This window comes from Acinonyx jubatus, chromosome C1 (assembly GCF_027475565.1).
Source record: "Acinonyx jubatus isolate Ajub_Pintada_27869175 chromosome C1, VMU_Ajub_asm_v1.0, whole genome shotgun sequence".
Taxonomy (NCBI): domain Eukaryota; kingdom Metazoa; phylum Chordata; class Mammalia; order Carnivora; family Felidae; genus Acinonyx; species Acinonyx jubatus.
This window is the reverse complement of record NC_069381.1, coordinates 34,755,581-34,779,853: the sequence shown is the minus strand read 5'-3', so window position 1 is coordinate 34,779,853 and position 24,273 is coordinate 34,755,581. Positions and strand designations below refer to the sequence as shown.

The 24,273-nt window shown below is 45.6% G+C and overlaps 1 protein-coding gene across 11 annotated transcripts in view; it reads right to left on the bottom strand.

The window, feature by feature from the left end:
- Nucleotides 1-1,671: 1,671 nt before the first annotated feature.
- ARMH1 (armadillo like helical domain containing 1) overlaps nt 1,672-24,273 on the bottom strand; it is a 50,483-nt gene continuing 27,881 nt past the window's right edge. For all 11 annotated transcript variants that reach the window (XM_053213030.1, XM_053213059.1, XM_053213037.1 and 8 more), the window contains 6 exons: nt 3,028-3,150; nt 2,868-2,940; nt 2,611-2,740; nt 2,444-2,521; nt 2,057-2,138; nt 1,672-1,980 (listed from right to left, as the gene is read on the bottom strand). In XM_053213030.1, coding sequence (XP_053069005.1) covers nt 1,862-1,980; nt 2,057-2,138; nt 2,444-2,521; nt 2,611-2,740; nt 2,868-2,940; nt 3,028-3,150 — 605 coding nt within the window. In that variant the 3' untranslated portion in view covers nt 1,672-1,861. The remainder of the gene's footprint in view (nt 1,981-2,056; nt 2,139-2,443; nt 2,522-2,610; nt 2,741-2,867; nt 2,941-3,027; nt 3,151-24,273) is intronic.

Below are 24,273 nucleotides of genomic sequence, written 5' to 3'. Positions count from 1 at the left end.
CTTCTTTAAAACAGGAAATCCATTTAGCTTTATGGACAGCATAACTATATTTTGTTAACTTTTCTTTCCTCCTTCAACCCAAATGGAGGAAAGCTGAAACTCAGTTTGAGGGAAGGCTGGGCCGCCTCAGACTAACAATATCAGAGCCGGTGATGCCCTCTTGTGGCCGCCTGGAGAGTTACTGCCATCTGACTTCATTTCCTCTGATTTGATGGACAATTTCCTCCCAATACTTAAGTCATTAATTCTTGTATGCCAGACATTGTTTGGGAAATATTAGTAAAGAACAAAAACACCCCTGCCCTAGTTGAATTTATATTCAGGGGGAGAGACAGACAATACACAAAGTATTAAGTGTCGTGGAAGAAAATAGAGGCATAAGGGGCTTGAGGGCCAGAGTATAGGGGGTAGTAACATAGTGACAACTTTAAGAGTAGCCCTCATTGAGAAGGTGACTTTTGGAGAGTTGCAAGGAGGTGAGGGAGTTCGCCTATGTAGCTACATATCTGAGGTGAAAGGTTCTAAGACAGAACCTCTCTCACTGTTCAGCAGAAAAGTCAGTACAAAACCCTAAGGCAAGAGTTTGTCCATTTCAAGAAACACAGAACCAGTGTAGATCCAGTAAAGGAGAAAGAGAGGAGGAGACAGTTTAGAGGTAATGGGAGACTAGGTTGCCTACGGTCCTCCCTGCAGGCCATTATAAGGGCTTTAGCTTTACTTAAGTGGAGAGCCCTGCAAGAAGATAGAAACTGAAGTTTAAAAGGACTACGCTGGCTGCTGTATTGAAATGGGAATGGAAGGGCAGAAAGCCCTCTAGAGTAAATCAGAGGGAAGAGGATGGTGGATTGGACTTGGACCATTAGCAACAGAGGTAATGAGATATGGTTGGATTCTGGATATATTTGTAAGGTAGAATCAACAGAAAGAATGGATACAGATGTTGAAGAGAGACATTAAGGAGAACACTTCTGTTCTGAGTGACAAAAAGGATGAACTGCTATCACTTGAGTTGGGGGAGGTGACACAGGATCAGGAGTCCAGTTTTGGACACAAAGAGGTGGAAATGTTTAGCCAGAGATATAAATGTGTGAATCAATGGAATATGAACAGCATTTAAAGTTCTGAGACTGGATGAGATCACCAGGGTGAAAAAGTAGATGGAGAAGAGGCTCAAGGTCACTCCAGTTAGAAAGAAGCTGGTTTGGGCCCCTGCATGGCTCGGTCAGTTGAGCGTCCGACTTCAGCTCACAGTTTGTGAGATCAAGCCCCACACTGAGCTCTGCGCTGAGCCAGCTTGGGTCCTCTCCCTCTTCCTCTGTCTGCCTCTCCCCTGCTTGTGTTCCCCCACCCTTTCTCTAAAAAATAAAAATTTAAAAAAGAAAGAAAGAAGCTGGGTTGAAGAGGACAAATCAGCAAAAGAGTAAACGAGGAAGCAACCAGAGAGGTAGGAGAAAACCAGGTGAGTGTGGTCTCCTGGAGGAGGGAGTGCAGGGGCCAGTAAGGAGCTGAAGTGAGGGTCTCTCCTCAGGCTATGCTCTTGAACCTTAAAGGATGTTGATGTTCCTTCACTCAGAACCAGCTTTTCTCTTTTTCCTTGGCGAGCAGAGGCACCCCAACCCACCATGGAAGCTCTCATTTAATCCTCCCTCCCCCTTACAGAGAGAACAAACAGACAGCAAGACTATTTATTGAAATTTCCCAGACAGCAGCCCTTCCTCTCCCCTACTGGCATGAACCCCCCCCCCCCCCCCCCAGCCTCCCACCTAGGGCTAACGGAGGGAGTCACCCTGAGCTTGACCCTAGGCTCCTTCTGCCAGGTAAAACACAGCCTTGGCCTTTCTGGGTTGCCTCAGAGGCTCCGTTACTCCTTTCCTTCCGAACCCTCCTTCTGGAAGTATGTGGTGTAAGCCAGTTGATCCTCACCACAAGGGCCAAGGTAAAAGCTCATGTTGCTGTAGGAGACGCCACTGATGGATAACGCTGGAAGCAGGGGAGGCGAGCCTGAGTCTGGGTGCCCGTTGCACCTCTGTTCCAGGTCCCCTCACTCCCCACTCACCTTTGGAAACATTGACTTTGTTGGCCGCCAAGATGTCCGCCTGAATGCTATCTATTTTCATGTACAAGTCCTCGGCATTGCTCTGAGGACAGGAGCAAGGGGAACCTGCTGAGGTGCAAGGGCAGTCTGCACTTGGAGGTGGGCTCGGGCAGAGGACTGTCGCAGGATCCAGTGCTTGACCGGAAGGGCAGTAAAGAGAACGGAAGGACACGAGGCGGGGAAGGGGAGGGGAGAGGGGGAGAGCGCAAGCCAGGGCAGTCCTTCCTGCAGCGGGCCACCAGGTCCAATCTGTGTAGGGGGTGTGTCCCAGGGGAGGGACGCTGTGGAGGCGGCACCGTACTGTCGGGGTCACTGCTTTTTGGGGCGGGGCGGGGCGGGAGCACTCACGAGGAAGAGCTCGTAGAGTTCCTCTCCCATGGACCTGCGCACGTGCTCCTCCACCACTGGGAACATCTGCACGAAGTACTGCGGCGGCGGACGGGGCGGCGGCGGGGTGACCGCGGTGGAGTCGCCCGGGGCCCGCCGCGCCGCTCGCCAGCCCTTCCGCCTCTCACCTCCAGCGTGAGGCTGGCCTGCCGTTGGCTGTTGCTGTGGTCCGTGTTGCCCATGGCGGCCATCAGGCTGTGCACCACGCGCAGGTGCAGCATCTCCTCGGCGATGCTCGTGTTGCTGCGCGCCAGGACCCTGCGCCAGGAATTCCGGGTGCGGCGACCCCTTGGAACCCCCCAGGCGGCGCGAGCGCTCTGGGGCCTGCGGGCAGCGCCAGCCTGTTTTGCTCCCCCCCCTCCCCCAACTACCCCTGCCCGCTTACCCGATGGCCTTGGCCGCCGCGGCCTGCTGCAAGAACACCGGCAGGTTGGCGGTGAGCTGGAGAACCGCGGAGTCTGGAGGAGGGGCGGCCGTGAGGCGGAAGGCCCTGCTCCGCAAGCCCAGGAGCCCCTCCCGCAGCCCCAGTCTGAGCGGCTCCCTACCGTTGAGGATCTTGGGCTGCAGTTTGCTGGTCTCCTTGACTGATGGTATCAGCAGCGCCACGAGGCCCTTGAGCAGCGCCTGACACACGTCATAGTTGACCAGGTCCTTGATCAGCTCGATGGCTGGAGAAGGGCAGAGGCTCTGGGGAGGCCTGACCTCCAACACTACCCATCCCCATCCAACAAGCAAAGATTCCCCCCTCGAACCAAGTCGCTTCCCTTTACCCTCATCCCCTTCATGGACCTCTCCTAGCACCTTTTACTCGTCAGCACTGTGCAAGGTGTGTGTGGGGCAAGCTGGGCAGGCAGCACCTCATTCCTGTCCTTTCTGGATCTGTGATTAAAGAGGAGGAGGGGGCTGAGCCTCATCTCCCACCCTCACCCCTCACCCCTCACATAACTAGCCATAGAGGGAAGAGGAGGGTTGGATGGTGAGCCTATCCATCAAGGAGGCTTAGACGCTGTCAGGGCTGGAGGCCCCACAGAGGTGGGTCCACCTTGGGCTTGGAGGAATCCGGGTGTCCGTGTGGGAGGGGCTAGGGCTTGAAAGGGAGACAAGGATGGACAAAGACAAGGGGTGAGAGGGAGACAGAGCAAGTGGGTGGAGGATATGTGGCAGAAAGTGAGAAGGGTGGAAGCAAGGCAGATTGTGGTTTGGGGAAACTTTAGTTTCTGACAACCCATTTATGGAGCCCTTCTTTGCCTAGGCTTTCCACACAGTATTGCGCTGAAGCAAGCTTACCTTAACCAAATGAGATTTGCTTTGCAATATTTTACATTTGCCCATTTTACATTTCAGGGAATGAGGCCCAGGGGTAAAGCACTCTGCCTAAGGTACCATAGCTAGGAAGTGGTAGAAGCAAAAGGAAAGACTTGGTTAGGAAGAAAGAAGGAACTAGAATTTATTGAGGGGTTTTCCTGTAGATACTTTCCAGCCATCCATTCACTCCAGCATTCACTCAGCCCTTGGGCACATCTGCACTAAACACCTGGCACAGGTGCACTGTATGGTGACAAGTGCTTTAAAAGGGGTTCATAGGCTGTGGTGTGCCTGGGAGTGCACTGGGGAAAACTGAATCTTTTTGTAAAGGGAAAGGAACCACGGAGAGGCAGAGCTGGAAGGGGGCATGGTGAGATGGTAATGTGACGGAACACTGGGGTAAATGTTATTTGAAACACCTATACTTGCCACACAGAAGACAGGCGCATGGTGCCCCAGCACAGGAGTCAGGTCCCCCCTATTTCTCCACTTACTCCTAGGGGAGCCAAGATTTGGGAAACCACCCATCCCTGGCTAGCTCATTTGCATACCAGGCTGCATTTATACACATGGTAACTATTATCAGTGTTATCTCTTTGAATAATGGAAGTTAACCCTTTATTTCCTTGACAGGAGATTTTTACCTAGTAAGGATATACTTGAGGTAATTCTCTGCACTGGAAGAAAAACTTTTGTCTGCAAATGCAAAGGCACCACAAGTGCAGGGGCATCAGCCAGTAGTATCCAGGATGATGGGCACAGAAAGAGCACCAATATTTCGTTTCTCTCCTTCTTAAGCGAATCTTTGGCTTAGATGCTAAAGGTTTTGTGGGATGAAACATTAGAAAATTGGTAGTGAAACTTTCAGAGGCCTTACTTAGGAAAGGCTAAATGTTGAGCATGTCAAAGATAGTCCCTTGACATTGTACGGGCCTGAATGGGCTCTTAACTTAGTAATAAGAAACTAAGACTAAGTTGTATTGCTAAAGATTATTTTAGTGAGCTACTTTTTGTCCTGGGGCGTGTACTCCTTCACAAGGTTGAGAACTTAAGATTGTTAAGATTGGGTCGCTGGGTTTCCACGCTCCCCCCACCCCCCATCATAGCTACAAGTGAAACTCCAGTTTAGTCCTATCCTGTCGCCACCTGCGCTCCTTAGGGCCCCAAGGCCTAGGCTTGGGCAACATCTCAATGTTGCCCAAATGTTTTGGGTGCCTTCCCTTCCCCTGAGCCATGGGTGGTGGGGCAGGTTGCAGACTCGTGCTCTACTTTGTGCTAACCCTGGCATCTCACCCAGAGGACTCGTTTGCATATACCCATTGGTGCTGCCCTTAGTACTACAGGTCGGTTTAAAACTGGGCGTTTCTCTGTTTGCATGGATCAATTTACGTCTTTTCCAAAAATCCCCTTCACAATTTTTTCTAGCAGAGTGACTGCAGCACAGGAATAGACCTCAGGCTTGGAGAATTGCAGTTACAGAAAGAGGGGCAAACATAGCTACGTATACTCTGGTTTCTCTTCAGATTGCTTACCTTTTGCTAACGATTTCCGTGGAGAGAAACGTTTGCAAGTTTGCCTTATTTCTGAGCTCAAATGAAAAGTTTCCAGCATTTCATCTGTTAGGTATGGTATTTGCTATAGTTTCTTATAGATGCCTCTTATTGAACAGAGATTTTTTCAAACTTTTTTTCCTGTTAAAATGATATATGTGCATTCCTGGATTGATATATTATCCTTGGCATATTCTGCTAGATTCAATTTGCTAATATTTTACGTAGTTTTTGAGTTATGTTCATGAATAAGAGTGGTGTATGATTTCTCTTTTGCATGCTGTTATTCATGGATTTTGATACTAAGATCAGCTAACCTTACAAGGTGAGTTGGGGGTATATGTACTTTATTTTTCTAATCTTGGGAAGAGTTTGTGTAAGACTAGAATTTTATCTTCAATGTTTGATAGAATTCTCTTAAGCTGATTTTATAGGGAAAAAATTACTGATTCATTTTCTTTAATGGTTAGGGGACTATTTGTGTTTTCTATTTCTTCCCAAGTCTATTTCAGTAGGTTATCTTTTCTAGCAGTTTTCATTTACATTTTCAAACATATTGAAAAAAGTTCATTTTATCATCTTTTAAAAAATCATTTTAGGGGCGCCTGGGTGGCTCAGTTGGTTGGGCATCCGACTTCAGCTCAGGTCATGATCTCGCGGTCTGTGGGTTCGGGCCCCGCGTCAGGCTCTGTGCTGACAGCTCAGAGCCTGGAGCCTGTTTTGGATTCTGTGTCTCCCTCTTCCTCTGACCCTCCCCTGTTCATGCTCTCTCTCTCTGTCTCAAAAATAAATAAGTGTTAAAAAAAATTAAAAAAAATCATTTTAATGAGTGTAGCATCCATAGTGATGTATCCTTTTATATTCTCCATATTAATTACATGACTTTTCTCTTTTTGCATCAGTTCCCTTTGCCCCTAGGTCCCATGGGTGTAATGCCACGGATGCTTGCTTACGCAGGAGTGTGCACTACAAAGAGAAACCCTGATCTCAGAGAACCTGAATGTTATAGTCAGTAAGCATGCCTGGCTTTTGCTTGAAACGGAGAAATATATTTTCCAAAGCTTGTTTGCTAACCAACATCCTTGAAAAGATAGTCTGGAACAAAGAGCAATTAGCATCTCACTTAAAAGACCTGCAGAGGGAGCTTGGGTGGCTCAGTCAGTTAAGCATCTGACTTCAGCTCAGGTCGTGATTTCACAGTCTGTGAGTTCAAGCCCCACGTTGGGCTCTGTGCTGACAGCTCCGAGCCTAGAGCCTGCTTCTGGATTTTGTGTTTCCCCCTTTCTCTGCTCCTCCCTGCTCATGCTCTCTCTCTCAAAAATAAATAAACATTAAAAAAAAAATTAAAAAGACCTGCAGAAATGTGACAGACCTGTAGAGAATTGTCTCCTAGGATTATTTTTCTTTTGCTAGAAGTAATCCTTCAGCAGACATCCTTGCCTTGCTCCTGAACTTAGGGGCAAAGCATTCAGTGTTTCACTATTAAGTGTGTTTGCTGTAGATTTTTTTCTTTTTAATTAAGTTGGGGAAGTTCTTCTCTAGTCTTATTTTCCTGAGAGTTTTTATCATGGGTGCTGACTTTGTCAAATGCATATTCTGTACTGATTGATATAATAATGTGATTTTTCTTCTTTAAAGAGCCTATTTATTTGGAATATAAAATTGATTGATTTTTGGATACTGAACCAGCCTTGCATTCCTGGAATGAACCCTAATTGGTCATGGTGTATAATTCTTTTTACATGTTGCTGAATCCTAACTGGTAATATGTTGTTAAGGATTTTTGCATCTATATTGATGGATGGATATTGATCTGTACTTTTCTTGTACTGCCACTGTGTGTTTTGGTATTAGGGTAATACTAACCTCATAAAATCAATTAGGACTTACTCCCTCCCTTTCTGTGTTCTAGGAATACAGAACTGTGTTCTATAAATATCAGTATACACTGATGGTTTTCTTTTTCTTTTTTTTAAATTTTTATTTATTTTTGAGAGAGAGACAGAGTGTGAGCAGGGGAGGGGAGGGGAGAGAGGGAGACACAGAATCTGAAGCAGGCTTTAGGCTCTAGGCCTGATGTGGGGCTCGAATTCATGAATAGTGAGATCATGACCTGAGCTGAAGTTGGACGCTTAACCGACTGAGCCACCCAGGCGCCCCTATACACTGCTGGTTGATGGTGTTATTGAGTTCTTTATACTTGCTGATTTTTCTAGTTATTCTATACATTGTTGAGAGGGGGGTGTTGAGGTCTCCAACTATGATTGTAGAGCTCTCTTTTCAATGCTATCATTTTGCTTTACATATTTTGGTAGGTCTCTTTTTCAGTGTATATACATAAATGTATATGTCCATATACTATGTTTATGGATTACTATGCCTTCTTCGTGGATTTACCCTTTCGTCATTATATAATATCCCTCTCCATCTCTGGTAACTTTCTTTGCTCTGAAGTCTACTTCATCTGATATTAATAGAGCTATTCCTGCTTTCCTTTGATTAGTACTTTCATGAAGTATCTTTTTCTTTTTCTTTTCAACCTGCTTATACTGTTTTATTTGAAGTGAAGGTCTTGGAGACAGTACATAGTTGAGTCATAGTGTATGGATTTATTTTTATTTAACCTGTTTAGATTTTATTGTGGATTGGAGTCTTTCATCATTTCTTGACAATTCTCAGTCATTGTCTCTTTAATGGTGCTGCCCTGTTCTTTCTCTTTTCTCTTTGCCCCTATTAGATAATCTCGCTCTATCCTTAGTCTTACTCTTCTTCCCCTCTTCCAGGTTACTAATTTTCTCTTCTAACTAATTTTCTAACTAATTCTAACTAATTTTCTCTGAGTTAGACACTCATCTCTGTGTTTACTCTACTGTTAAATGTGTACATTGAGTAATTACTTTTAGCTATTGTATTTTTAAAAAAATATTTATTTATTTTGTGGAGACCACAAACAGGGGAGGGACAAAGAGAGGGGGACAGAGGATCCGAAGCAGGCTCTGTGCTGACAGGCTGAGAGTAGTGAGCCCGATATGGGGCTCAAACTCACAAATCATGAGATCATGACCTAAGCGGGAGTCGGCTCTCAACCAAGTGAGCCACCGAGGTGCCCCAGCTATTGTATTTTTAAATTTGAGAAATTCCATCTGGTTGTTTCTCAAATCTATTATGTCACTTTTTATAACTTCCTGTACCCTAAAGTTATTTGACAGATTTTTTAAACTGAGTTTTTGATAGGCTGAAGTCTTTGTGAGTCATTTTCTAGTCTACTCATCACTTATAGTGACTTCTTTGTGTGTATGGTTGTCTTATAGTTTGGGTTGGTCTTGTATTTGCAAAATTAATTGTAGGAAAAAAACTTCAGAGCTAGGAAGGAGATACTTTTTCCAGAGAGCATTTTCCTTTCTTTCTATCAGCCACCTGGGCACTAACAATTCTGAACCATCTTTATACAAGTTCAAGACTTGAGGGTTTCCGGACCACACAGGTGGTTGCACAATCTATGCAAGGTCATTTGAAGGCTGACTTACCTCTGGCTCATCCTTATCTTGAACACATTGTCTTCTGGGGTCCTGGCTTAATGTATTTATACTTGAGGTATCATATTCCTACTGGGGGAAGGCCTTGAGTGCCTTTTCTCTCTCTTGCCATCTGATATTGCTTAGTTTCTTCAGGATCAGAAAATGGCCTCAGTTTTGATTGCTGGTCTTATCTTTCTGGGTTCTCACCTTCCCCTAGGTTTTGGTCTGGTAATTGCTCATTGTACTGCTCTTCATTGTTGTTTGGTTTTTTTGAGTAGACTCCATGCCCAATGTGGGACTTGAACTTACAACCCTGAGATCAAGAGTCACATGCTCTACTGACTGAGCCAACCAGGCTCCCTGCTCTTCATTGTTATTAAGAAGATTACAATTTTTTTTCCTTTTGATATTTACGGTATGATGGGAAATAGATATTTGATTTTTGCCCCTGGTTACTAGCCTATAGCTTGTAAAATCCTTGGAATCTCCAGAGTGTACTTTATGTGTTAAATGAAATAATTGGTGACTGAGAGCCTCTAGATGGCATCAGGATGGGCGCTGATCAGTAGAAAGGCCAAGGCATGACTACAGGATTGGAATTTTCAGCTCAATCCCCTGACCTCTGGGGAGGGGAGAGGGCCTGGAAAGTGAGTTAATCACCAAGAACCAATCTAGTAACCGTGCCTATGTAATGAAACTCCCATAAGAACCCTAAGTGATAGGTTCAGAGAACTTCTGAATTGGTGAATGCACTGAGGTGTGTGGGGGTGTGTAACCGGAGCAGTCCCCCAACCCATACTTTGCCCTATACCTCTCTTCCATTCTCCTGTTCCTGAATTGTATCTTTTATAATACACTACTGGGGTGCCTGGGTGGCTCAGTTGGTTGGGCGTCCAACTCTTAATTTCGGCTCAGGTCATGATTTCATGGTCACGAGATGGAGCCCTGCCTTGAGCCCCGTGTCGAGCCCTGCATCGGGTTCTGCACTGGGCATGCAGCTTGCTTAAGATTCTCTCTCTCCCTCTCCCTCTGCTGCTACCCCATTTGCATGCATGCTCTCTCTCTCTCTCTCTCTCTCTCTCAAAAAAAAAAAAAAAAAGAAAAAAAAAGAAAAAAGAATATAATAGACTGCTAATAGTAAGCAAAATGCTTTCCTGAGTTTTGTGAATTGTTCCAGCAAATGATTGAACCTGCAAAGGAGGAAGGGTGTGGGAGCCCCCTGGCTTTATAGCCAAGTTGGACAGAAGTATGGATAACCTGGGGACCTAATACTTGTGACTGGCATTTGAAGTGAGGGCAATCTTGTGGGGCTGAGCCCTTAAACCTGGGGAGTCTGAAGCTAACTCCAGATAGTTAGTGTCAGAATGGAATTGAATTGAAATGTAGGGTACCCAACTGATGTCTGCAGAGGACAGGAGAATTGCTTAATGTGGAAACTCCCCTCCCCCCATTTGGTATCAGAAGTGTTGTAGTAAAAACAACTCAACATCAATCCCCCCAGAAGGGGAATTGACCCACATTTCCTAGCCTACAATTATCAGAAAAAAAGAGTCTTCTTCATCTGACTACTGCTACTTATTCTTCCAGACTCACCTCAGAAATTAGCTTTCAAGTATCTTTCTCTGGCCTGTTCTCCCCCTGCCTCCACCCTGGACCACTCAGGAGTAGATGTCCTGCGTCTCTGGTCCTACAGCACCATTTTCTCACTGTGGAATACTGGCGTCATCCAGTAACAGGCTTTCCACTACTGTGAACTCCAGTGAACATATCTGAGGCATCTCTGCCTACCCAGAACCTCAAACCCATCCAGTCCGTGAATGTTGAAAAGAATTGACTGGATCCTGCATTCCTATGGCCTAATGACCACTCAGGTAATGGCAGCCTAGGACTGTGCTGGGAAACTGCCATTACCTGGTGGGAGATGGCCTCAGAGGAGGCTCTGCACTGGTCACTATGGCCCTTGTCCACCTTGAGCCATGGAAGTGTTCTTGGCTCTGCTTCTTCGTAGGCTGGAGAGCCATGGAGCCATCCACCACGGCGCCATCCCTCTACCCCCATGGCCAACCGAGAGAGCTCTTTGAAGCCAGGACCTTATACTTGCTGGTTAGCCCAGAACTGAGCCACACATGCCATGAACACTCACTTCATACGAGACAGGTGTATGGAAAGGTGAAGGGATTGCGGCCCCTCCCACATAGTGGGGGACGAGGGGCAGCAGGTGAAGTAGCCAGGGACAGGGACTGCATGGATCTGCAGAGCACACAGAGCGGGTGTCTACACAGGCTGCTTGCAGCTCTTGGAAGCTTTATTTGCTTAACTCCAAACATATGTTGCCTAACCATGAGCATGTGCTGGTGATTTATAATCTTGTCAGAAAACTGTCAGGGAGTCACCAACAGCACAGTGGCCTATTTACCCAGAAGCAGAGGCTGGGGAGGCAGCCAGCAGTCCCATGCTGTGTTTCATATGCCACACACTCTACTCTCCTGCCTGGTGCTGAGCATTTTCAGCTGCCAGTACCCCAAGAAGGAGGGGGCTGACCCCTGCACTCCAGGCCTCAGAGTGTCCTTGGGCAGGAAGGAGAACCAGTTTTGGCTGGTGGGTTAATCTAAAGAAAGGCACCAGTAAGGCATCTCCCACGCTGCCCTCATCTCAGATCCTGGGGGGCCTCCCATCCATTTACATTGCAGAGCCGTGGGGCACACAGAGGCCCAGTCCTGAAGCCCCACGCAAAGCCAGTGTTGTCTTGGCCTGTTTTTCCCAATCACAGAACCAACGATTCACTCGCTAGCAGAAGACCTCTTAAGAACATCCCTGCTACCCCTTCTAGTGCAAAGCATTCTGAGGACAGATCTTCTGCAGTAGCCCCTTCTCTCTGGACCAACCTGACTCAGAAATAGCTGCTTCATTCAGAAACACTTCCAAGGACTGTCTAGCTTCTGCTTGCTTCTGGGCTTTCTCTTTCCTCCAGGTCTTCCAGGGTAGCGCTCACAATCCCATGGCCCCCCACTCTAGCCTCTGGTACTCAGATATGGTTCTAATTCAAAATCACAGAGACAGCAACACTATAAAGGGAGAGGGATCAGCGCACTGACCCTCCCTGGCTTCCCCCACCCCACTCTCCCACTTGGACAAAAAATGTAGCCTGGGATGCCTCAGGCTGCTTGGCTAGTGCCTGAACACACCACCCCCCAAGTAGTTTTCACTTGTTCTCTTAGGGTTTGGTCCTGAAACTTTCTTCCTTCTTTTTGAATCAGTGGGGTTTGGGATCTGCATGGTTGGTTCCCCCCATACCTGACTCTGCTGGGCTCTGTCAGCCACAGCACACCTTGCCTTAGTAGCTGTGCTCTTTCCAGGCCCATGTGGGCAGCACCTTAGTGCCAGGACACCTGGGCAGAACACTTGCCTGTGTCTGAGAGAGTTCTACGTGCAGCAAGAAATGGCTTGGCGAACATTCAGGGTGGCAATGAATGGATGAACATATTTTTATGAAATGTTTCTGCCCATGCAAGACCAAGTGCTCCAGGAGATAAATATCTGGTTCTGCCTATTCACTTTACCCTGAATTCTGAATCCTTCATTGCCAGTATATCTGCAATACTTGGAACTCTTTTGGAAAAAGGAAGATTTATTCACTGAATCATTTTTGATTGAGTTTTAAAATTCACAGCTGTCAATGTTTACACCTAAAGCAAAAGCGCCAGTCTCTGCCCAAATGTCTTCACAAGAACCACAGCCAGTTACAATTCTTTACACATGGTGCTAGTTCCTAAGCATGGCAGAGTCATTCAGAAAGCAAAGGGCAACAGGGGATTACTGTCTTTGGCAGCTTTGCCTGAAGCCTGTGGTTCTGACAACATTCAACTGTCCTAAATTGGCTCAGTCACTGATTTATTGATACATTCATTCATCTAACAAAATATTCATTGAGCATCTTCTGTGTGCCAGCCCCCCTGTGCTAGGGCTAAGAGGAGGACTAAGACAGAATCCTTGCCCTCAGAGATGACACAGTCTAAGGTTGGGGGGTGGGGGGGGGATACCAGTAAGGAAACTGGCATGTATGATGTAGTTTTTAAAAAAAAAATTTTTAATGTTTATTTATTTATGAGAGAGACAGAGAGAGAGAGAGACAGAGCATGAGCAGGGGAGGGGTAGAGAAAGAATATGAAGCAGGTTCCAGGCTCTGAGCTGTCAGCATAGAGCCTAACGTGGGACTTGAACTCACGAACCGTGAGATCATGACCTGAGCTGAAGTCGGATGTTTAACCCACTGAGCCACCCAGGCGCCCCTATGATGTAGTTTTATAAGAGCCATGGGAACACAAAGGAAGCCAGGTTGGTGTGAGGGTATGTTGAGGAACTGGGGGCTAGAGAATCGGGAAAAGGCTTTCTTGGAGAAGGTGACATGTGAGCTGACAAAGTCTTGGGGTGAAGGGAGGGACTAGAATTATGAACGTGGCAAAGCGCATGCCCCTATTGTGGCCGGGCAAGCAGGGAGGTCTGCCTGACATGAAATGACGGCCCATGGAGTGAGAGCTAAGCCTGAGGAGGCAGGCTGGATTCCGAGGGCTTTGCATGGGCCAACCGCCCTATAGGACAGGTATTTTCTTGTCTTTCGTGTCAGAGGAAACTGACTTAAAAAGATTGAGTAGCTTGCCCAAGGCCCAACAGCTAATAAGTAGCAGAATGACTCTTTCGGATTCCAAAGCTCATATTCTTCACCACTAAGCTCCGCTACCTTGGCTCGGTGGAGGACTAGGAGAAAAGACTGTGCAGACACTGTGCTGGAAAGATGGAGATTGGTTTAGAGGTGAGACATATAAAGATATGAGTTACACCAGTGGAGACAGAATGAAGAAGAGGGAGATTTGAACAATATTAAGGAGTTAAGAGTTGACTGGTCTTGTTAGAAGTTGGTTACAGGTGGGAAGCAGGAAGAAATGTTGATGACCTACATTTCCAGCCTTGGGTGCTTTTCACTGAGATTGAGGCCTTGGAGCTGGAATCTCAGGAGTCCAATTCTGAACTTGGTCAGTGACATCCAAGGGGAGATGTTCAGAAGGCAAATGGGAACAATGGGGTGGAGCTCAGGAGAGCAGTGTGAGCTGGAGAGAGGTCACTCAACTGCTCTGCCCGTCTGCCACAAAATGGGAATAATAATTGTGCCTACCTCATGAGCTTGTTGTGAGGATTAATGAGTAGAGAGCTGGAGCAGTACCTAACATGGAGTAAATACCTTATAAAGGCTAGGCATTAGTGTGTCTATCATTATAGGCAGTAATTAAAACTGTGGGAGTACATGAGGTACCGCAGACAGAAAGAGAAGAGCAGGGGACCTGGGACTGAATCCTGAGAGAAATAGAAGGGAAGGTGCACCTAAGGGACTGGTGGAGGGATAGGAATATGCAAAGGAAGGACTGAGCAGCAGTCCCAGAAAGATAGGAGGGAACCAGGAGAGTGTTGGGAGGGCGGGTGTCAGGGAAGGAAGAGATCAGAGTTTTCCGGGAGGAGAGTGGTGATCAGGAGCCATTGAGAAGTCATGCCCAGTGAGGCTGAGAAGCAGCTCTGCAGGGCCCAAGCTTTCATTTGACAAACCGGTTGGGTACACGTCAGCTACAGTGCTAGTGCTGACTGGAACAGCAGGAAACAAAACAGATGCAAGGGCCGGCCCACTGACACTCAAAGGAGACTTCAGTGCAAAAGGAGGGATTCCTCCAATCCAAGGAAGAACCACAGAACCCACAGCCTGTCAGCCTAGGAAGAAAGTTCCTGGATCACCTGTCTGATAGCTGAAGGAAGCCGGAACAAAATGACTTGCCCTGGAAGTCACAATGAGTAGGAGACAAGGTTGTAGCAGTGGGCTCAGTATTCTTTGGGCAGACGGAACCTTAGAAATGAATGGCATTGCACCTGGGAGCTGTGGAGATGGTGCGCAACTATTTCTAAGGCACTCAGCACTGAGGAAGTTTGTTTTACAATTCTTTGCTCCTAGAGCCCTGGGAAATCCAGGTCTCAGTTCTTTGTTTTCACTTTCATACGAGACTGCCACCTACTGGCCACATATGAGAAGTGTGCTTCAGTGGGCGTCCGAACACAAGTAGGCTTCATTTCCCAGCAAGTAAGTGTGGATACATTCGGCAAGTTGCTGTTGTGAGGAACTTATAACTCATAAGAAGCCAGTGTCAGGCATCTTCCTGACCAACCGCATTCTATCTCTTACTCCTATACATCTCACCACCTCTTTCACCACATCTTGTTCAAAACCCATTGTTGAAACACAGAAAACATATTTTACACACTATTTTCTTTTAAAAAACTCAGGCGAGGGCACCCGGGTGGCTCAGTCGGTTGAGAGACTGACTACGGGACTCTGGTTTCGGGTCAGGTCATGATCTGGCAGTTTGTGGGATTGAGACCCTCGTCAGGCTCTGTGCTGCCAGTGCGGCCTGCTTGGGATTCTCTCTTTTTCCCTCTCTCCACCACCCCCAGCCCACTGCGTACGTACGCTCTCTCTCAAAAATAAATAAACATTAAAAAAGTGAAAAAGTCAGGCGAGAAAGCAGTTAATGTCATGTACTCTGGTGGTGTATGTACTGCCAAATTAAGAATTACTGTAGTGTGTCTTCTTTAGGCATCTGCTATTCTGGGCAAGGCTCACCAAGTCCAACCAGCCCATGCGCTGGTGCTTTGAACTCGCCCTGACACCCGAGTGGAGCACCACTGCCCGAGGTGCACAAGGGGAGACAGTGCCAGGCCAGGGCAGACACAGAGGCTTTGAGGGCTAGGCAAATCGGGCAAGTAGAAACAAGTTTTCCCAAGAACTTATTAAAAACAACAACAACAACAAACTATGGGAAACTATATAATAAAACTTAGGAACACTGAATAAAGTGTGGCAGTTGAAGTGCTCATATAATTTTGGGGAAATAATGCATCTTTTAAGAATATTCAGCAGATTTTTATGGTAAACTATCCATTAGTGTCAGAGCCTTGTGACTGTTCAGTGAAGCTGCACAGGACGGGTGGCCTCTTACACAGCAGGAAAGGCTGAAACTCCTGCTACTGTGGGTTAGCTCAGAAAAGGAGAGCAAAGGCACAAGGTTCTATGGGGCAAAAAGTGTAGTTTTAAAAATGAGACCTTACAGTATTTGCATGACCCTGTGAAGGGCATGAAGCTAAGAAAACATAATTATGTTTTATGGTAGTAATAATATTGTCTGTCCTCAGGTTTTTGACTATTTCTCAAAGTGGTAAAAATTTTACAAGTCTTTTTTCATAACACTGGAAGGACAGGATAGTGTGGTGGTGAGGATTTGGGCTCAGGGGTCATTCTGCCTGGGTGTGACCCACAACTTTCCCACTTATTATCTCTGAGACTTTGGGTGGGTTATTCAGTTGCTCTGTGCCTCAGTTTCTTCATGTAAACGGGGGATGATAATAGTACCTACTTCTCAGAATTGTTCTGAGGACTGTGTGACTTGATTGAAGAGCTTAAAACAGTGCCTGGCACACAGTCCTCACCAGTCCCTGGTAGCAATTACTAGTTACTATTATTGTTGTTATTACTCTTGTATCAGAGCTCTACCAGGGCAGGGACTTTGTTTCGTTGGTCACTAAACACTCAGTACCCAGCCTAGTGCCTGCTCTTTTGAATAAGTAAATGATTGAACAAAAAACTTAAATCATTTAAAAGTAAACCAACAAGGGGTGACTGGGTGGCTCAGTTGATTGAGCATACACCTCTTGATTTTGGCTCAGGTCATGATCCCAGGGTCCTGGTATCGAGCCCCGTGTTGGGATCTGCACTGAGCATGGAGCCTGCTTGAGATTCTCCCTCTCTCTCTCTCTCTCTCTGCCCCTTTCTCCCTCATTCCCATCTCTAAAATAAAATAAAATAAAATAAAATAAAATAAAATAAAAGTGAATCAATAAAGGACACTATCAAAAAAATGAAAAGACAGCCATTCTAGTGGGAGAAACCATTCTAGTATCCAGAATATATAAAGAACTCTTACAACTCAACAGCAAAAAGACAAACAACCCGATTTTAAAAATAGGCAAAAGACTTGAGTAGATATTTCTCCAAGGAAGAAATATAAATGGCCAACAGGCACTTGAAAAGATGTTCAATATCTTTAGTCATTAGGAAACTGCAAACCCAAACCACAAACCCAAACCACTCCACACGCTATTGTGGAGTTGACTATTAAAAAAAAAAAAAAAGGAAAATGACAAGTGTTAGTGTTGGCAAAGATGTGGAGAAATTGGAACCTTCATACATTGATGGTGGGGATGTAAACTGGTCTAGCTGCTGTGGAGAACAGTTTGACAGTTTCTTTTTTTTTTTTTTTAATTTTTTTTCCAACGTTTATTTATTTTTGGGACAGAGAGAGACAGAGCATGAACGGGAGAGGGGCAGAGAGAGAGGGAGACACAGAATCGGAAACAGGCTCCAGGCTCTGAGCCATCAGCCCAGAGCCCGACGCGGGGCTCGAACTCACGGACCGCGAGATCGTGACCTGAGCTGAAGTCGGATGCCCAACCGACTGAGCCACCCAGGCGCCCCAAGTTTGACAGTTTCTTAAAAGGTTAAACAGAATTACCATATGACTTAGCAATTCTACCAGATATACACCCCAAATAATTGAAAACAGGCACCAAAAATGTACATGTACATGCATGTTCATGGCAGCAGTATTCACAATAGCCAAAAGGGGGAGACAGCCCAGATGTCCATCAGTGGATGACTGGATAGACAAACTGTGGTATATACACACAATGGAATATCATTCAGCCATAAGAAAGAATGAAGTACTGATACATGTTTCCACATAGATGAGTCTTGAAAACATTATGCTAAGTGAAAGTAGCCAGATGCAAAAAGTCCCATGTTACATGATTGTTTATAAGAAATATCTAGAACAGGCAAATCCATGGAGACAGAATGAAGAGTGGTGGTTTCCAGGGGCTGAGGGGAAGGAATGGGGAGCAAATACCTAATGGTACAGAGTGTCCTTTTGGGGGGATGAAAATGTCTCAGAGCTAAATAGAAGTGGTGGTCACACGACAATGTGAATATACTAAAGACTCCTGAATTGTTCATTTTAAATTGGTTACTTTTATGTTATGGGAATCTTACCTCAATTTTAAAAATGCCTTTATGGGGACACCTGGGTGGCTCAGTATGTTAAGTGTCTGACTCTTGATTTCAGCTTAGGTCATGATCTCATGGTCATGAGATCAAGCCCTGCATCAGGCCCCATGCTGATTGTGAAACTTGCTTGGGATTCTCTCTCTCCCTCTATGCTCCTCCCCACCCCACCTCAAATAAATATTTAAAAAAATGTCTTAATGAAGAAAAACGAATTAAACCAAATCTGTGATTGATTTCTTTCTTAAAAAAAATTTTTTTTTTAATGTTTATTTATTTTTGAAGGAAAGAGAGACAGAGCGTGAGCAGGGGAGGGGCAGAGAGAGAGAAGAGGGAGACACAGAATCCAAAACGGGCTCCAGGCTCCGAGCTGTCAGCACAGAGTCTGGTGCAGGGCCTGAACTCACAAACAGTGAGATCATGACCTCAGCCAAAGTCAGTCACTCAACTGACTGAGCCACCCAAGTGCCCCTGTGATTGATTTCTAAATAAACCATTCTCCTTAGTATTAGGAATCTTTGTAACTTCACAAAACCTAAGAAAAATTAACAATGAAGTTCTTGTCCACTGCCAGTCTTTCTCCAGGTCTCTGAGGGGCAGGGAAAGAGATTCAAAGACTTGTCTATGTCTGTCCTTTCACTTAGGCACTGTTTCTCTGAACTACATTTCTAGAAGATTCTACTTTGTTAGTGCAGTACAGTTTGCTCAGCCATTAACCCTGCTTTTGTATTTTGTGGCTGATAAGCTACACTTTAAACTTCACTACATGAAATATGATCATTTATTAGAAAGTCAAATTAATCCTAGGTTCTAGGTCAATTAGGCAAAAATGTTTTTCCCCAAGTAACCATTTTTCCAAATTCACAAACATTTCCATTTTACCATGAACTTGTTTCTTATGCCTGTGTTTGTTTTTCAGCAATTTTTATGAGATGGTATAGTGGTTTTAAAATATGTCTACAAAAGTTTTAGTATGTTTCCTCTCAAGGGGTGGAGCCCATTTCTCCTCCCCAGCTTCTAGTGAACAGGGTGAAACAGAAGGGATGGTGTACGACTTCTGAGGTTAGATTATAAAAGGTAGTGGGGCCTCCTCCTTGCACTCCCTCAGATCACTCACTCTGGAAGAAGCCAGCTGCCATGCTGTGAGGACATTAAAGCAGCTCAATGGAGAGGCCCACATGGCGAAGACTTGAGGCTTCCTGTCAACAACCAGCTTTAACTTGTCAGGTCTGTGAGTGAGCCATGACGGAAGGGGGTCCTCTAGGCCCCGTGGCGCCTTTGGATGACCATGGTTCCAGCTAACTGCTTGACTGCAACCTCATGAGATACCTGGAGCCAAAACCACTCAGTTAAGCTGTTCCCAGATTCCTGACCCACAAAAACTGTGTGAGATAATAAATGTTTATTTTTTAGCCACTAAGTTTTGAGATAATTTGTTATATAGCAATGGGTAATGGATAGAGATGGATGGATTTAGCAGTTTTCATAGATTTCTGCAAAGTGTGAATATAATGGCTTTCATTTTGTCTTCATAGTGGCATTTTATGGAATTCTCATTTGTCTCTGCCCAAGCTCTGTAGCTGCAGTTACAGGGAGCCGGGGCAGGGAAGGGGGACCTGGTGGAGGAGACTGCTGGAGGTCACCATACTGCATAGCCTACACTGCCCACCCTTGAGAAGAGAGGATGGGGAGAGGTGGGACAAAGAAAGGGAGACCAAGGACCAACAAAGGGCAGATGGGGGAACTGAGGGACAGAGAGAGTGTAAAATCTCTGAGAACTCTGAAGTTCCGGCCTCTCTCAGCTCTCTTAGGTCCCATTAATACAACCAATGCTCTAAACTTCACAAATATTTAAAGGAAACATGTCAGTAAATTGGGAATTTGGTGAACTGGGCACTCAGCAAATTGGTCATTCGGCCAATTGATTTTTGGCCAGCATATATTTGGCAAATGAATTTACAATGAATGGTCTGCTTCTAATTAAGTCATACGTAGTGATGTTCCTAAGGTAATAATTTATTTGTAAAAGATGCTAATATATTTACACATACATATATTTCAAATTCCCAACAGAACTCATCAATTTATTCTTCTGCAAAACTTTCTATGACTTTGAAATTTCTCTGCTCTAGGAAGAGAGGCCAGTGAGAGAGTACTTCTGTGGCTTTAGACTGCTCGTCATGATTAAGTCCCTGCCTGCCACCAATTCCTGGAATAGCAATCCTCCCTGGGAGGAAACTGCCATTTTTCACTTCACAGAAGTCATAAATGGAGATAAATTCCAGGCAGGACCACTTTGAAGAAGGCCTCCCTTAATTTTAATTTTGGCTCTCTAATGTTAAATGGGATCATCATTAAAAGAAATTCTAAAATCTTAATTCTAGGAAAAAAAAACCTTCAGAAATTAGTGGTCACCAGTACCCTTGCCATGGTTATTTCCACTTCAAAGTGAAGAACAGACAAGAATGGACAACCAGAATCCCCTGCAGTGAGGACTAGGAAACCATTCTTTGATGCACACATTTCCTCTGGCACTCTTTTGGGAGAAAAAGGTGCCATTGTGGAACCATACTAGACCCTGAGAGAAAAGGAGAAATCAGTAATACTAATCCGCACTAGGCTTTAGTTCCAGCTGTGGCCCCCAGCTGTCTTCCAGGTGAGGCCCCAGATAACACGGAGCAGAGATAATCCATGTCTGCTGTGTCCTGTTGTAATCTTTGACTTATGTAGTGTGGGAGTAAAACAGTGATAGTTTTGTGACATGAAATTTGGGGTGGTTTGTTACAAGCAACAGGTAACCAGGGCATCCACGCCCTGCTCCTGTGGCCTTACTATCTCCTACCTTCCTCCAAGTACCACTTCTTTTTTCTCCCTCTCCAAACCTTCTTCCTTGGCCCTAGGAACTCTCAGGAAATAAAGGGTAATTTACTACACACAGCCTCCACTTAGCCATCTGGGCTGAAAAAACTAGGTATTTCATTCTATTTCCAATGTGATGCCTGTTCAGTATAAATTAAGGTATACACGATTCACCCCATCTCCATTCATTCATTCAACAAATATTTAAGAGTCTACTTTTGCCAGTACTGTTCAGGCCCTAGGGATACAATGGTAAACAAAGAAGAGGAACTCTCAGCTCTTTTGGAGCTGATTTTCTTACAGAGCACAGACATTAAACATGTAAACAAACAAACAAGGTGATTTCTAAAGGAGATAAGTGCAATGATGTGCTATGATGGAGAGAGCCTGACGTGGGTGGCAGGAGGGAATGGGGAAACTTTAGAGAGAGTGGGCAGAGGTGACATCTGAGCTGAAGTTTGAGAAGCTGTCCATCAATCCAAGGTCTGGGGGAAGAGCCTTCCAGAAGCTTTGCTGGCCATGACAGGTGTGTAGATTTTAGTGTAGGTGCAGTGGAAAGCTATTTTGAAATGATTGTTCTGGCTGCACTGGGAGGATGGGTTACAGGAGGCCGGAATGGAAGCAGACGTTAGCAAACAGGATGGTGGGTTAGCCTTGGGCGATCACGGGGTGGGGTTGGGGTGGACAAAGAGGGTAAGTAGGGAGAGAGCCAGAAAGAACTTGGTAAGGGTGGGATGGGGTGGGAGGTGAGAGAAAGTGCAGATCATGGTACTGGTCTTACATTCTTTACCTGAACAGTTGGGTTGGTAGTGGCACCTTTTATTGAAAATAGGAGAAAGAAAAGGGTTTGGGAAGAAAATCAAGCGTTCTGTTTTGGATATAAATTTCAGATGTCTGGGGAGGTTTCAGGGGAGAGATCAGGCCAAAGATACAGTCTGGTATCTGCATGTATAACATATTTGTGGTGTGTAAAGCCAGGGGACTAGACAAAATCACGCGAGCAGGAGGTGTTGGTAAAGAGATGAGAAGTAGGCTGACCTAACAGAGTGGTAGAGAAATTAGGAGAAAGTGGAAAAGCAAGCAGAGCAAACATGGCAGACCCAGCTGGCAGGAGAACAATGAGAAGTGGTATCACAGAAACCCAAAGAAAGCCAGATGCTTTGGGCCAATTGGGTCAATGGAAAAATGGGTAGCTGGAGGGGAACTTGGGGTCAAGGAGGGATATGCATCCTTAAATGCTATCATTTAATTTAATTTTGGGGGGCAAGTCTTTTAAATCTCTTTTAGTCCATAGATTACCAAGGAGGGGCTCTCTTTTAAAGATGAGAGATACAGGGGGTGCCTGAATGGCTCAGCTGGTTAAGTGTCCAACTCTTGATTTCAGCTTGGGTCATGATTGTGCGGTTCATGGGACCAAGCCCCACATCAGGCTCTCTGCGCTGACAACAAGGAGCCTGCTTGGGATTTCTCTCTCCCTTCCCCACTTGTACTCTCTCTCTCAAAATAAATAAATAAACATTAAAAAAAAAAGATGGGGGATACAGATCATGTTTGCATGTCAATGGAGATGATCCACCAGACAGAAAGAGAGAGGCTGTTGTGAGAAGGCTTTATGAATGTGCTTCAGAGAATAAGCAGAAGCAGAAGATGGGATGCTTGGGTGGCTCAGTCGGTTAAGTGACCAACTCTTGGTTTCAGCGCAGGTCATGATCTTATGGTGAGATCCACAGTGTGGAGCCTGCTTGGGATTCTCTCTCCTCTCTCTGCCCTTTCCCTGCTTGTGCTGTCTGTCTCTCAAATAAGTAAATAAATAAACTTAAAAAAATTAAACTTAAAAAAATAAACTTAAGTAAAAATAAACTTAAAAAAACTTAAAAAATAAACTTAAAAAAAAGAAGAAGCAGAAGAGCTGGCCTGTGGTAGGAGCAGGGACATTTGGTAGTAATGGGAAAAAGAACAGAGAATGAGTAACGGGCCAGGCAGACTGGCAGATTTGGAGGTGGTGGGGGTGGGGTTCTCAATGAAAAAAGAGGTGAAGGTCTCACCTGGCTCCTGCACCACTGACAAGGGGAAAGAGTCACCAGGTCTCCTAAGCCTCTCCACCCTGTTTTCACTGGACTCTCCCTGAGAACTCCACTTTCCTTGCAGCCTTCTCAGGGGAAGGATGTTAACTACCCTTCCCATCATGGAAGGTAGAGTGAACATCCTCCTTAACCTCCTCCTTCCTTCTGAACCACTCATTTTTGTTTTTTTGTTTTTGTTTTTTGTTTTGTCTGTTTGTTGAGAGAGAGAGAGAGAGAGAGAGAAAGAGGGAGAGAGAGAGTCCGAGACAGAGAGAGAGAGAGAGAGAGAGAGAGAGAGAGAGAGAGAGTCAGGGAGGGGCAGAGGGAGGATCTTAAGCAGTCTCCACAGCCAGAACAGAGCTCGACATGGGGCTTGATCCCACGACCCAGAGATCATGACCTGAGCCAAAATCAAGAGTGGGACACTTAACCAACTGAGCCACTCAGTCGCCCCCCTGACTAAGCCACCCAGATGCCCTATGACCCATTAACTTTTCTCCTCAATACAAACACAAGCAACCCCCAGTACTTGGCATAGTACCTGGCACACCACGGATGTTCAATTAATATTTGTTTCTAAAAAACAAACGAACTCTGGCCCTTTTAAGGTTAGTCCATTCAACTGTATCGCTTATACCTCCTGGTTACTGGGTTCTCTAACCATGACTGTTGCCATCATCCTGGTCTTGTAATTTAGTGTTGTCCAACTCAGAGAAATTAATCTCTGATCCTCTCCAGTTGTCACTGTTAGGACCACATCTAAGACCTGTCAGACCTTCCCTCCCCCTGCCTTTGGAGGAGTCTCAGCGGGAGCTAACACTGTGTTCTCTTCCAGAACTTCCACTCCACCGATCGTGTGGGATAGCTCCCCCTTGTGGACAACGCATATACATGCATATACATGCTCTACGTTCCCAGTTCCACCAAGACTATTTTGAAGTTCCTGGTAAAAAAGAATGATTCATTCATTCAACAGACATCTTGGGCACCTGTTATGAGTTTGGCATATTTGAAATTATCTTGAGGCTCACGGTTTTACTGTTATCACAGGAGCAGACATCAAACCAAAAAGGCAGTGAGAAAATCTCATGTTTCTCCTGCCTCTGCCTCAGTGTGTATGTACAGTCCTCCCTCCCTCCCTCAACAGACATGCAACAAGGATCTACCCTATGCCAGAGACTGCACTGAGGAGATAACGACAAAAGTGGTAAGAAGTGCACTGAAACTGTACACAGTGCATTCTAGAGATGACTGCTCTAGGGAAGGGGTGTACTGGAGGGCAGGAGGTGCAGGGTGGTACAAAGGAAGGAGGGCTGACATCTGGGCAGGCGCTGAAGGCAGGTGA